At 34.5% G+C, this 13,950-nt stretch overlaps 1 protein-coding gene across 1 annotated transcript; it reads left to right on the top strand.

The window, feature by feature from the left end:
* The first annotated feature begins 282 nt into the window (after positions 1-282).
* LOC112519076 (protein REDUCED WALL ACETYLATION 4-like) lies at positions 283-10,961 on the top strand. The gene is made up of 16 exons (XM_025127040.1): positions 283-633; positions 1,963-2,054; positions 2,780-2,914; positions 3,011-3,067; positions 3,164-3,236; positions 4,007-4,165; positions 4,361-4,510; positions 5,305-5,560; positions 5,909-6,024; positions 6,111-6,197; positions 6,272-6,360; positions 6,480-6,542; positions 6,650-6,706; positions 6,989-7,085; positions 7,183-7,341; positions 10,562-10,961. The coding sequence occupies exons 1-15, from the start codon at positions 601-603 to the stop codon at positions 7,336-7,338; spliced, it is 1,620 nt and encodes a 539-aa protein (XP_024982808.1). The 5' UTR covers positions 283-600; the 3' UTR covers positions 7,339-7,341; positions 10,562-10,961.
* Positions 10,962-13,950: the final 2,989 nt, after the last annotated feature.

Here is a 13,950-nt window from a genome sequence, read left to right on the forward strand (position 1 = left end):
CTTACTCTGATCAGAAATGCTTACTATAATCAAACCTCTTATTTCAAACAACGCTTAACAGTTATGGTTGACAAACGGCCCCTTAGATGTAAACAATAAACTTATGAGAATAGTGCTCTTAAAAATGATGCATTTATTTTTGTGTTGGAATTATTGAGAAAGTTGTAACAGAGGGGTGAAAATATAGAGATTGGACACCAAGGAGACAACCACCGTCTAACGGTTAATTGAATCTGTACAAGACATAGACACCCCTTCCGATCTTCATTTCTTCAAGCAAACGACGACGTCAACTCCTACCCCACCCTCTTGTTGCTTCAGATCCCTCTCTACCTCTACCTTCTTCTCCACTAGTAGTTAGGGTTTCATTATCTCACCCTCCACTAGTATTTTTTATTTTTACTTTTTTCTCCTTCATATATACATACACTTAAGGATATTCATACTACTGTGTCTGCATAGATCGAAATCGAATCATCTGTGAAGATTGAGTTACGCGTTTTGATTTGATTTGAGTTTGTTTTGTTTTGTTCTCTTCTGTTCTGTTCTTGAGGCATTGGTGGTGGTTTCCCAATCGAAAGCAGGCTTGTTGCAACCGAAATGGTGGTTTCTGGACCTCTAACACCTGGACAGGTAACAATTTAGCTACTGCATCTTACGTTGAAAACCTTTCTTTCATCAGTTTAATTGGCGATCTGTTTAGTTGGTTTTTTTAAATGCTGATTTGGAGATCTGTTTTGGTACGTATATGTTGGGGTTCTGATTTGCTCTTGATCTGAATATCCACGAGCTAGCTTGGTTTGATCGTGTAAGGAAGTTGATGAACTTGAAGTTCGTATCTAGTCTACCATTGCGTGGGCAAATGTGTGTGTTTCTCATTCTGAAATTGTTGTCGGTTGATGGTCCTGGTTATTGATCTGTAAGAGCATGCCCTGTCTGCAATTGAGTTAATTGATTTGCTGTTTTTGGGATGATGCGCTTCAACTTTAGCATTTGTAATCTTTGGTACTACAAATTTTATAGACATTATCTCAGAGAATGAACTCATCTCGGAATTCTGATTAATTTTTAAAGTGGCTTATTATTACTCAACACTGAATATGTGGTGTATTAGCTGACAGTAGTGTTACCCTTTCAGCTCTATGGTTACTTATTGCAATATCATTTTAGTCTAATCTCCACCTCTACCTCTTGTCTCATATCTAACCAAAGATAAATCCATTAACTCTCTATGTTATCTCATCAATGCAATTTATCACAGATAACATGGACTTTAGTATGTGATGTTGTTCTATCAAATTGTCACGTTATTCATGGTCGAGGCATAAGTTAGATCACATGTTTGACATTCTCATGCTGTCTTACAGTAACTGGAACCCATAAGTTTTTCTTGTTCTGTATCGCTTCCTTTTTTCCTTCGTGCATAACTTTAACTTGAACCCCTTGTTTTATATACAGGTTCTGTATCTTATAGTAAATCTCCTTGTTAGATGTTTCCAAACAATGATCCCCTAGATGGATAGAAACTGATCTTGCACACAATAAATCTATTCACTCAAATATCATGTTTTTGTACTTGTCTGATGGACACTGCTATTTACTACATATTAAGCACTTCTTTGCATAGTGAAGCTGTTGGATTGAACTTAATTTAGGTAAAGTGTGCTGCCATTTAAAATACCAATCTGCTTGAGAAACAACTAGAAAGAAAAATAAATAGTTGAATGGATACTTAATGGTATGATATTTAATGTCAAATCCAAACCGTTAACTATGTAAGTTGGATGGAAACAAAACAAGTGAAAGGAAGAAACATAGATAAGGGTTGGTATTAACTTTTTACTCAATTAAGCATGAGAAATGCATTTTAGTGGCACGTCTTTCTGGTTGGTTAATCTAGTCTTACATTATGTTTTCCTTATAGGTGATTATAAGGCCTTCATAATTATCATCGTCTTGCAGGTGTCCTTTTTGCTTGGAATCATCCCTATATTTGTTTCTTGGATTTACTCGGAGTGGCTGGAATACAAGAAATCTTCATCCCCATCTAAACTGTAAGTTTCTTAATTACTCTAATCAGCTTCATTTGTCTCTTCTCTATGTGCTTCTTTCAGTCTTTGGGAACATGGATGTGGGGTTGGGTGGGTGGGTGGGATCGGTTTGTGTTTCACTATATTATTGCAAGTGTGTGTGCATGAGATCCATGTTTAGCATCCTTCCATATACATAAATGGATGGATGCAAATAGATTAAAGCATTTAGGGTTTTAGTTCCTCACAAGCTTAGCTTGTGGAGGTAAGTGACGTGCTCAATCATTCACTAAGCATGAACTATTTTCGTGATGCTTTTAACAAGCAATGTGTAACATGTTAAACTTTGCTAACCATGCATTATTGCATACCTTGCACGGCAATGAACTACATTATCTATTTAGTTTTTAGGCAATGTCTTGAAATGTTTTAATATCATAAAGCTTGTTTGTGTCCAATGATTGCTTTAAAGAGTTGAACGTGGAATGCTACAATGAATTCTCCAAATAATCAAGTACATCCTGTCAGGCTTTGTTTTTGCAAATTTTAAATAGTCTTTCATCTTCATAGATCAAATCACCCACCATACGTTGTTTACCCAATTGCCCTGTATGAGTTGATCATCTACTAATCCATACCATGTGAACTGTTACATGTGATTTGTTGTATTCAACACCGGATAGGTGTATGCGTACTTTGGATGTTACAGTATCATCTAATGCTCGTTTACTCATGTCTTTTGGAAGCAGTCATTCAGACAATAGTTTGGTTGAATTGGAAACTGTGGTAAATAAGGAAGATGATCGGGCTGTTTTGCTGGAAGGAGGCCTCACAAAGTCAGCATCAAGGCCACCTGGTGCTTCCATTAGAGCAAACTTAATTAGGTTAGTTACTGATTTTATGGATTTATTTTCTTGTTTTTATTCCTTCTTTTTTCATTGAAAGCCTTAAACTACATTCTGCACATTCTTGATTTGTAGATTTATGACAATGGAGGAATTATTTTTACTTGAAAATCGAGCAACCCTACGAGCAATGTAAGTCGGATCACTTTTTTTGCGTTGATTATATTTCGATGGGTCTGCCCTTTAAGCTGATGCAACAATTACATTTGACTTTACCACTTCATGTAGGTCAGAATTTGGGGGAATTTTATTCTATTTCTACTTGTGTGATCGCACCAGCTTAATTCCAGAATCCGCAAAGGTTCATCGTTTTACCTTTTTTTTTGAAGTATATAGTATTTAAATACGGCAAAACCACCTTTTTGATTGTTTTAAGATTTTTTTCTCAGTCTTTGACTAGTTTAGTGCCTGATTTGGCAGTTTGGACCAGGGGAATGTTGAAATTCGGAAAGCATCGTCCTGAAAAAGCTTATTTCTTGATTAATACATAAATTGCTAGAGCATTTATAGTTGAGACCTCATATTTCACTCTTGTACTTGCAATAATTGTTTGTATGCATGTTCCCTATCAAAAAAATTGTTTGTATGCATGTTAGGAATAGGTTTATCACAATATGCTACTCTAGTTGGTGCCAAAATTTTGTTAAATCTTCGTATGAACTTTAGCATGTGTTAGAGGATCAGCCAGTTGTAGTAGTGATCTCCACAAGTTTGCACATCTTAGATGCTCCTGGTGTGTCTATGCTACACAACGCTTTCCTTTTTTTCTTCTCTTCACCTTGTTCCAGTGTGTTTTATTTTTACTCTGTAACCTGTAATAAGTTATATATCATCACACTATTTCCTAGAGGATTGAGGGGTGAAGGGAATACTGATTGGTGTAATAACTTTCTCCTCTTTTGTTCTCATGAAGTCCAATCACTAGATATGGATAACTGATAGTCTACATGATAATTGTTGTCAATCAAGCCTTTGGGCTTCCTGAGAAAAGCAGACTAGTCACTGGTGTTTGATTAATAAACTTTATCTTCTTTGGTTGTAAGTTATAACTGTCTTTTTTTCCTTGCACAGAGCTACAATCGCGATCTTTTCCTGTTCCTGTACCTTCTTCTTATCATTGTTTCAGCAATGACTTCTCTGAAGAAACATAGCGATAAGTCGGCATTCTCGGGAAAGTCGATACTTTACCTCAATCGGCATCAAACAGAGGAGTGGAAAGGATGGATGCAGGCAAGAGTCTTGTCAATATTATTACTGTGCCACTGCTTTCATCATTGTGGATTTGAATTAAAGCTTATATATTGCTATATGGAGTTCCTCATTTAATAATTCTTAATGCCTACCCCATTTGACATATCATATCATGGTTATACTAGTAACAAAAGAAAGTTGTCTGAAGTTGCTTTTTTTTCTGTAATTTGACAGGTTCTCTTCTTAATGTATCATTACTTTGCTGCCACTGAGATATACAATGCAATTCGTGTTTTTATTGCTGCCTATGTCTGGATGACTGGTTTTGGGAACTTCTCCTACTACTACATCCGAAAGGATTTCAGTATTGCACGATTTTCGCAGGTTATTTTCTTGTTGTTTATCTAGCTGGTCTTTTGGAGAATCTTGGTAATCCGCCAGTTTCTTGCTGACGTCATGGGTAATATTTAATTTGTTTTAGACATCAAAACATTACATGCTAGCCACTTTAAGGGGTAATGAGTAATCTGTTCTTACCTATCAAAGGACCCTTTATTCTTACTAAAGGTCATTTCTGTACTTAAGTACATGATGCAAAATGTGAAAAATACATAACATGGGATTTAAATGCTACTAAAAAAATTGAGTATGAAACTGGTAAACATCAGCCCAAGATTGGCTGCATGTGACTTTATGCAGCTGCCCACAAGTAAACAAAGTACCACAAGTTTTTTTAAATAGAATTCTAATTTGCAAACTGCTAGATGGAAGTTTCATTATTTAAACTTGTGACTTTTATATAGAATTGTAACTTGTAAACTGCAAGATGGAAGTTTCCACATTTAAACTTGTGACTATGAATTGTATCAATAATTAAAATTGGCTAAAAGAAAAATTCCTCAATGGATACCTAAACATATCCATGGGGCAGTACGGGTGTTAAAACGGTGTTTATAACCTAATTTCTCTCTTTTCTCACTTCGCTTTGTATTGTTTGTTGGGGTGGGTTGAAAATATAATTCTCTATATAGTAATCACTGAGTCGCTACTCTAGTAAATTCTGCCATAAACTGGTTTGGTAGGAATTTTCAGTTTTCCACATCTATTTTGAGCCAGTTACTTTTTACAATATTTTACAATTGATTTATAACACCTAATGATATTTCTTCTTTTTGCAGATGATGTGGAGGCTGAACTTTTTTGTGGCATTTTGTTGTATAGTTCTTAACAACGACTATATGCTCTATTATATCTGTCCCATGCACACGCTTTTTACTCTTATGGTGTATGGAGCACTTGCTATTGGAAGCAAATATAATGAGATAAGATCAGTGATGATTACAAAGATCCTTGTATGCTTTCTCGTTGTTATCTTGGTGTGGGAGATTCCTGGAGTCTTTTACGTAATTTGGAGCCCATTTGCATTCCTATTAGGTATGATTTATCTTCTCTTTAATGCATATCAATATGCTATAACTGTAGACAGCAGCTAAAGATAACTGTGTAAATGACTCAAATCCTAAAGCTATATATTTTAGGTTCTAACTCATAAAAATTTCATCATGCCAGCATATTTTCCCGTTTCTCTTGTTAGAATATATTACTCATTACTTTGTAGTTACTGTAATATTCTGCTTTGTGTATTTCTCTGTCTAGATTAACAGAGTATCATAATGTGTCGACATATTTTTAGTGTATCAAGTACAGTTCTGACTTCAAATTTTGCTAAAAGATCTAGTATGTAACATGATGTCCTGAAAAGTAGTTTTTTTCGCTTTGCAGGTTACAGTGATCCTGCAAAACCAGATCTCCCTCGATTGCATGAGTGGCATTTTAGATCTGGGCTAGATCGCTATATATGGATCATTGGGATGATTTATGCATATCTTCACCCCAATGTAAGCTCTTGAAATTTTTTATACCCCTCTGAAGTTCTACATTTTGGAGGCATGGCATTGCTAAATATTGTATGATATTATCTCAGGTTGAAAAGTGGATGGAAAAACTTGAGGAGTCAGATAGCAAGCGGAGACGCACCGTCAAGGCATCCATTGTTTCAGTATCTGTTCTGGTTAGTCTAGATTATATTTCTTAAGATGTTCCTCTTATTCAAGAGTTTGTGGGCTCATGTTAGCTTCTTTTCAGGCTGGATACATGTGGTATGAATACATATACAAGTTGGACAAGGTTACATACAACAAATACCACCCCTACACATCATGGATACCTATAACGTGTGTAATGAATATTTATTGTTCTTTTACCTTCTTGCATTTTTTTGGTAGTGTGTCAGAACTTATGGTATTCTGGTGTGTCGTATTTAAAACATGATGGTTTGTTCTTCTGCTGTCAGTGTCTACATTTGCTTGAGGAATTTCACTCAACATCTTCGGAATTTCTCATTAACTCTCTTTGCGTACGTTCTCTTTAATTTTCATATTTAAAGATTCAGAGTTGTCAAAAACAACTTTCACATCTATAGCTTGCTCTATTGACATTATACTTTTTCCCCTGCGCTAATAGGTGGCTTGGTAAGATTACTTTGGAGACGTACATCTCTCAGTTCCATATCTGGCTAAGGTGAGTAAAATTTGTGTTTGCTTTTCAATAAAAAGTTTAACTTTGGTGTGTCTTTGTCTGTAGCACTTTTGGGTTCTTTTGTTTATGTAATGGGTCTTTTACATACAAGATGACTGAATAGATACCCACACCCACTCCCCATTCTCCATTGCTTTCTTTTATTCTTGTCAGTTTTTCTTTTGTTGCTATGAAATGATTTCCCCTTTCTTAATTTATTGTGACAAATTATATCTGAAGCCAATAATTGCAATGTCCTAGCACTAACCAGCATGAATGGTGCAGATCAGATATCCCCAATGCACAGCCAAAGTGGCTTCTCTCATTTATCCCAAATTATCCTATGCTGAATTTCATGCTTACCACTGCAGTTTATGTCTTGGTGAGTAACATATCCATTCACCTTTCTAATTTAATGTCATGAGATATATGTACTAAATTTCTTGTGTTGGTTGATAATTCTGTGCTTGTAAATGCAGATATCCTGTCGGCTATTTGAACTGACAAACACACTGAAATCAGTTTTCATACCCACAAAAAACGATAGACAGTTGCTTTACAATTTTCTTACTGGAGCAGCTATTTTTGGGTGTTTATACTTCATTGCGTTCATTGTTGTTCGCATTCCTCAATAATCGGTAAGCCCTTCCATTCCCCTTCAAAATTTTACTTTCACACTTGCCAACCCTGCATGCTTACTCAAGCCTTTACTTGCCGCTAGCAAATAATGCTTTTTGCAGCTGTACACAGGCTTGTGGGTATTCTTTGTTATTACTTACTGTTGTACATATGAGAGCAAAGAGAAGTGTACATACATAGTGGCTGTAGCAGTTATGGTATGTAGCACAAGCATAGTCCCAAATCCAGAAAGAGCCATGACAAAATGCGTTGAACACCGAATAAACATACAGCCAAGGTTCGAGAAAAATCTAGAATCAAACTTAAGTTTCTACGGGGACATGGATTTTCCGGTGTTGGATCTAGTTGATTCCAATAAGTGGAATTCAAATATTCTCAGTGGTTGGCTGTAATAAATTATCTTAGAAATCAAAGTAGTAGTTTCATCATCTAGTTACCTAAAAGAATATCAGGCTTGTATTGCATAATCTAGGTCTCTCAGGTGGCCTTGGGTGGTTTCAGAAGTAAAAAAATAAAATTAGGACAATAAGTCCATACAATTTGGCCTTACCTGGAATCAAAATGTGTAAATCTTTTAAGGTACGTGTTGTCATGGTGGGTTGAGAAAACAAAAGGTGGGTTATGTCATATGTGGGTATGAGATTTTGGAGTTCTTTTTTTTGGGGGGAGGGGCTGTTATAGGTAGCTCCGCAGGGAAGAACGCCATCCTTGATAATTAGGGGAACAGAAATTGGAGGGGTTCTTTCTAAAATACGTTTAAAATTATTTGTAGATCATGGCTTGATATGTACATTGGTTATTTAATTACTTGTTAGCAATGAATTACATATTTGTACATTTGATTTTTAGTTCAATTAATTCCATTACTTGCACTGGATGCATTTGTAATTACATCTTAGAGACTTGGGGGCCGTTTACCTAATGCTGATCGGGTAAGGTAAGCACTTAGCGGGTGTCACTTACTTCAGCAGGTGAGCATGACACGCACCGAAATCTTACCCGGTAAGTGAGGGAGAAGACTCTTACCCGGTAAGCGGTTATCGCGTAAACGATGCTTACCAACAATCTATTATAATGGTTGAGAATGTTACCCGATAAGGTAAGTGAGCATGGTGACTCCTGCCTGTAAGCACTTATCCGGTAAGCGGTTATCGCGTAAACGATGCTTACCAACAATCTATTAAAATGGTTGAGAATGTTACCCGATAAGGTAAGTGAACATGGCTTTTGGTAAACGGCCCCTTAGGCTTTAAGTTCATTTATTTTATGACTTACTGCGTGTGTTGCATGGTTGTACCTTGTACTTTAATTTAATTAAAAAGGGTTATCTTAATTAATTACCAAACCATACCAAACCAAACACTCCAGTAAATCCCACGTAGATGCAGGATCTGGAAGGGTAAGATGTTGGCAGACTTTACCTCTACCACCCCAATGATAGAGAGAATCTGTTTTCGTGAAGACCCCCGACTTGCTGAATAAATAAATAGAACAAACGAGTAAGATATAGGTGAGAGTGTGTGCACAAGCAAGCAGACAATGCAATAGAAGAGAGGAGAGGGAGATAGGTTACCCATTCAAGGGGAATAGGGGCACAGAGCACATTATAAACTACTACAGTTACATGAAGAAATCTAGAACTTATGCACAGCAAATGGGACACATTGATATGAACAATACCATACTTGTAAGGAAGGAAAAAGTAAAACAACCGTCCAATGGCTGTAAGGCCCTAATCCTAACTACCACCACGCTACTTCTTCCCATCTCACCCTCTAGTCTAACTACTACTAACTCCTCTCCCCTCGCCCCAGATACAGATCTTTACACACAGTCTGCTAGCCTAGTCCTACGTCTCCAAGAGCTTCTATAGAAGGTCATGTCCTTTCAAATGTCTAAGGTCGTCATTTCTAACCTCAACTGCTCCTATGTTCTCCTTGGTCTACCCCTCCTCCTTACCTCTCCTACCGTTCTCATCGGTGCCGTAATCTGCATCATGCGAACATGCTTCAACTACCGCAACCTTCCCTCTCTTATTTTATTTGTGATAGGCGCACAACTCCCAACTCTGCCCGAAAGGTCTCGTTCAGTATCCTGTCCAACATGGTCGACCACATATCTATCTGAGCATCGCTATGTTTGCACTTCTAAATTCTTCTTGTGCGGCTTCCTCATTTTCTAACCCTCCAACCCATACCACATAGCCTGGTCTGATGGCAACCCTGTAGAATTTCCCCTTCTATTTTAGCGGAACTTTCTTGTCACACAACACTCTTGTTGGAGCTCTCCACTTTAACCACCCAGTCTTTATACGATGTGTCACGTCATCCTCAACTTCTCCCTTAATCATAGAGCCTAGATACTTGAAGCAGTCCTTTTGAGATATCATTTGATATCCCAAGTTTTTAATTCAACTTCCTCGTCGATGTGTTCCCTTATGAAGTCACACCATAGATTGGTCTTGGAGCGACTAATGTGAAAGCCTTGCCCCTCCAAAGTTGCCCTCCTTTCTTCTACCCTTTGGTTAACCTCTACCCTCGACTCCGCTACCAACACAATGTCATCAGTGAATACATGCACTATGGGACGCTACCCTTGATCCCTTGGGAGATCTCCTCCACTACTGCAACAAAATGGAATACTCCGTGTTACCCACCAGTGTCCTGACACAGGTACTTGCTCCCCCGTACATATTTGGTATTACCAATTTAGCATGACATACCTCCATGGTACCCCTCTCTTCTTTGGACTCCTCCAAATCACGTTCCACAACACGCTATCATAGGCCTTTTCCAGGTCTATGAACGTGATGTATAGGTCCTTACTAAGTATAGTTTCTCCATGAGACGCCTGAGGAGGTGGATTGCCTCCATCGTCAACCTTCTTGGCATGGAGCCAAATTGGTAATTTTGATTTCTACATCAACAATCCTTTCTTAAATTTTATTGTCCATATAGGCAGCCATGTTAATGTTAGTATCATTTTAGCTCTTTTAATAGGCTAAAAATGTATATTATACAACCAATGACATCCAGACCAAAGGCAATCACTTTTTTTTGGTAGTTAAATGTATATATCAAACTTCCTGGTGGAGTGTATGTATTGTTTTATGTTATGAAAGAGGTCACTCAACGTGCAAAAGTCAAATAAGGACTTTCTTTTTCTCATGTTTCTATGATGTTGAGTCTTGACCTTTACTTGCACAATCTGAATTTACAGGCACGATGAAGTCCGAAAATATATATCCTGTTTAAAATACAAAGCATATATACTTGGAACAATGTAATTCCACTGTACACGTCTAAATTCCATACCTGTCTCACAATTTTGGAGAAGATGATCGTGGTTGATTTCCTGTGGTCTGCTCTTGAAGAAGAATGGCAAGAAGTCTAGTCGGGCATCGTAAAAGGTAATTCTTTTGTAATCTGCATTTCATCGTAGTTTGTCGAGAAGGAGAAGAAAACATGTAAGTAAGTGTAATTTAGATTCATGGGGAAGCCATTGTTACAGGTCAAGGATATTGGTTGGTTGTAGAAAGACAAAACCTCATGTTTTGTTAGTTAGATCATGTGTTTGGGTTTTTGCATTATTGAAGCTTTTGGTGTATTTGTAACAGCATATTTTTGGTCTTTTTTCCCTCTATTTTCACCAAACATATATTGGATGCAAGATGCCACTACACATGGAAAAAAATCTGCTGTACGAAAATACATGTTTCATCTCTATCCATCCAACAAATAAGTTTTTTGTATATATATATTTAATTTATTTCATTCAATTCAGATTATTTCTCTAATGTCGTGTATTTATATGATTAGTGGATATGAATACGACGCCAGAATTTGGGAGAGATGATTCTTATCCCTATATGTTTGACTCTCTCTGTTCCATAGTTATGGACTGCTACAAATTTATCCATCTATTATTGCTCAAATTCTCACGTCGTATTCATATCCACTAATCATATAAATACACGTAATTACACCGGTGGTTTGCTCAAAATTACATTGATGGTCTTTAACTTTTCATTTCATAACACGCATGGTTCTTCTACTTAACAATGTTAGTTAGCAACCCTTATGATAGACTACTTGGTCTTTCAACAAACTATAAGAACCAAAAGTGCAATCTACTATAAAATTTAATATGATTCAGAACCTTTTTAATGTTTTATAAGAAAATATTTTATATATCCAATCATAAATCAAATATCTTAAAATAAAGTATATACTAAATAAAATTCTTTATATTTATTAAAACCTATTAAATTCACAAAAAAAATAGCATTTAAAAATTTCAAGTTTAGAAAAAAAAGATAAATTTACATATCTTTTGAGTTGGGAATTGAAATATTAGAACAAAGTATTGAAAATTAAGTTCAGTTAACATGAGATTATTAATATATAGTCAAACTACAAATAATTAAAATAACAACAAATAAGAATTATAAATTAACATAAAAAACCATTGATTATTCAAACAATTAAACAGAATTATCACTACAGCAAAATTAAGTTTATATGACGCCAAATAAAAATAAGCGTCCGAATAAACCACTTTATAAGATTTAATTTATAAGACAACAAAATAAAGCGTCTTACCTAAAGGCGTTGCAACAAGTTTATAGACGCTTTTGGGCATCCTAACAGGTTTTTAAGATCATTATAATACGAAGTGTCGCATTAACAATTTTATGTAACACTATTTAAAAAAAAAACTGTAAAAACAAGCGTCTTATAAAACAATGGGGTTTTACGATGCTTATTTTTTTTGGCATCATATAAACCTAATTTTGTTGTATTAATTGTTTTTCTTAGTTGTTTGAATAATCAATGTTCTTTAATCTTAATTTATAATTTTTATTTTGCTATTATTTTAATTATTTGTAGTTTGACTATATATTAATAATCTCACGTTAACTGAGCATAATTTTCAACATTTTGCTCACATATTTCGATTCTCAACCTAAAAAATATGTGAATTTATCTTGATTTCCTTTGTTTTTTGAACTCCAAATTTTTAACATTAAATATCTTTGAGTTAAATATTTTTTGGATAAACATAAAGATTTTTAATTGATATACTTTATTTTAAGAAATTTGATATATAAATATTTTCCTAATGAAAAAATTAAAAAACCGTGAATCACATTAAATTTTAGAGCATATTACATTTTTGGTTCTTATACTTTGTTCAAGGACTGATTAGTTGTTCATAACGGTTGCTAACTAACGTTGTTAGTGTGAAGGAACCATGGATGTTATGAAAATGAAAAGTTAGGGACAATAAGTATATATAATTTGTTTTAAGAATCAAATCCGAAATTTGAGCAGACCACAGGGACCATCAATGTAATTCACTCTAAAAAAGATAGAGATTTTGTGGTTTTAAGTTATTTTGGGTTTTGATTCCAAGAAGATGAAGAACATGATGGATTTAAATCATCTCTAATATTATTCCTTACATTTAAGTTACTTTAGGGGGTGAAATATACAACAAACAGTGTAAGAAGCAAAATAAAAATAATACGTTTGTTACTTTAATCATGATGCCAATATTAGCAAATATACATTATTTTAATAGTATGTTTTTTTTTTTTTACTTTTTAAACAAAATAAACAAATGACATGATATATATANATAGTATGTTTTTTTTTTTTTACTTTTTAAACAAAATAAACAAATGACATGATATATATATATATATATATATATATATATATATATATATCAATACTACTTTATAAATCAGATTTATCAAAAGTCTTAAAAATAATTTTTAATGTACAAAGACATTTATGCACAAAGTCTTAAAAAAAACTCATAATGCATTAAGTACTACTACTTTATACATTTAGTTTTAAAATCTTTTAATTTACAATTAAAATAATATATAGTCCAAGTTACCAATGCACACTATTACTTTTTCTTTTTATATTCCCAAGATACTTTTGACACATTTAACTCATGTCTTCACCCTCTCATACCTCTATGTCTTCTCCCCATCCCCCAAGGTGAGATTCAAACTGATATTCACTATGAGTTATTAAAAAATCTCTCATTCATCTCCCAATGTAAGATTTAAATATGTTGGATTTTAAATATATTGAATTTTAAATATATTGGATTTTAAACTGTCATACAATTTTTTCATCGATAAACTGTAATTGGAACTGTAACTCTTATTTATTCAAATTGTATGAATATGTAAAGACCAAGTGTAACTTATATCATCATTAAATCTTCTCTAATAGAACCAATGAAACTTCAAAATCATTAAAATTCATGGCTCCCACCGCATTACGCGGGTATACAACTAGTAATAAATAATATATATATATATATATATATATATATATATTATTTGTAGGAAACTTCTCAGAACATCTCCAACAGATTCCTCAAAACCTTCTCCAAAATGAAGAAAGTATGAGAGATAGTATGAAAATCTCTAGATTTGGAGATTTCTCCAAAAATGGTTACTTATAAGAGAGAAATGATTTTTTATTCACTCTACCAATGAGATTGCATGAAAGTAATGTTTTAGAGTGAGAAATAATAGTTTATAAGTTGTATTGAATATTTTAATAATTATACGATCTCTAAAA

This window comes from Cynara cardunculus (assembly GCF_001531365.2).
Source record: "Cynara cardunculus var. scolymus isolate 2C chromosome LG 10, CcrdV1, whole genome shotgun sequence".
Taxonomy (NCBI): Eukaryota; Viridiplantae; Streptophyta; class Magnoliopsida; order Asterales; family Asteraceae; genus Cynara; species Cynara cardunculus.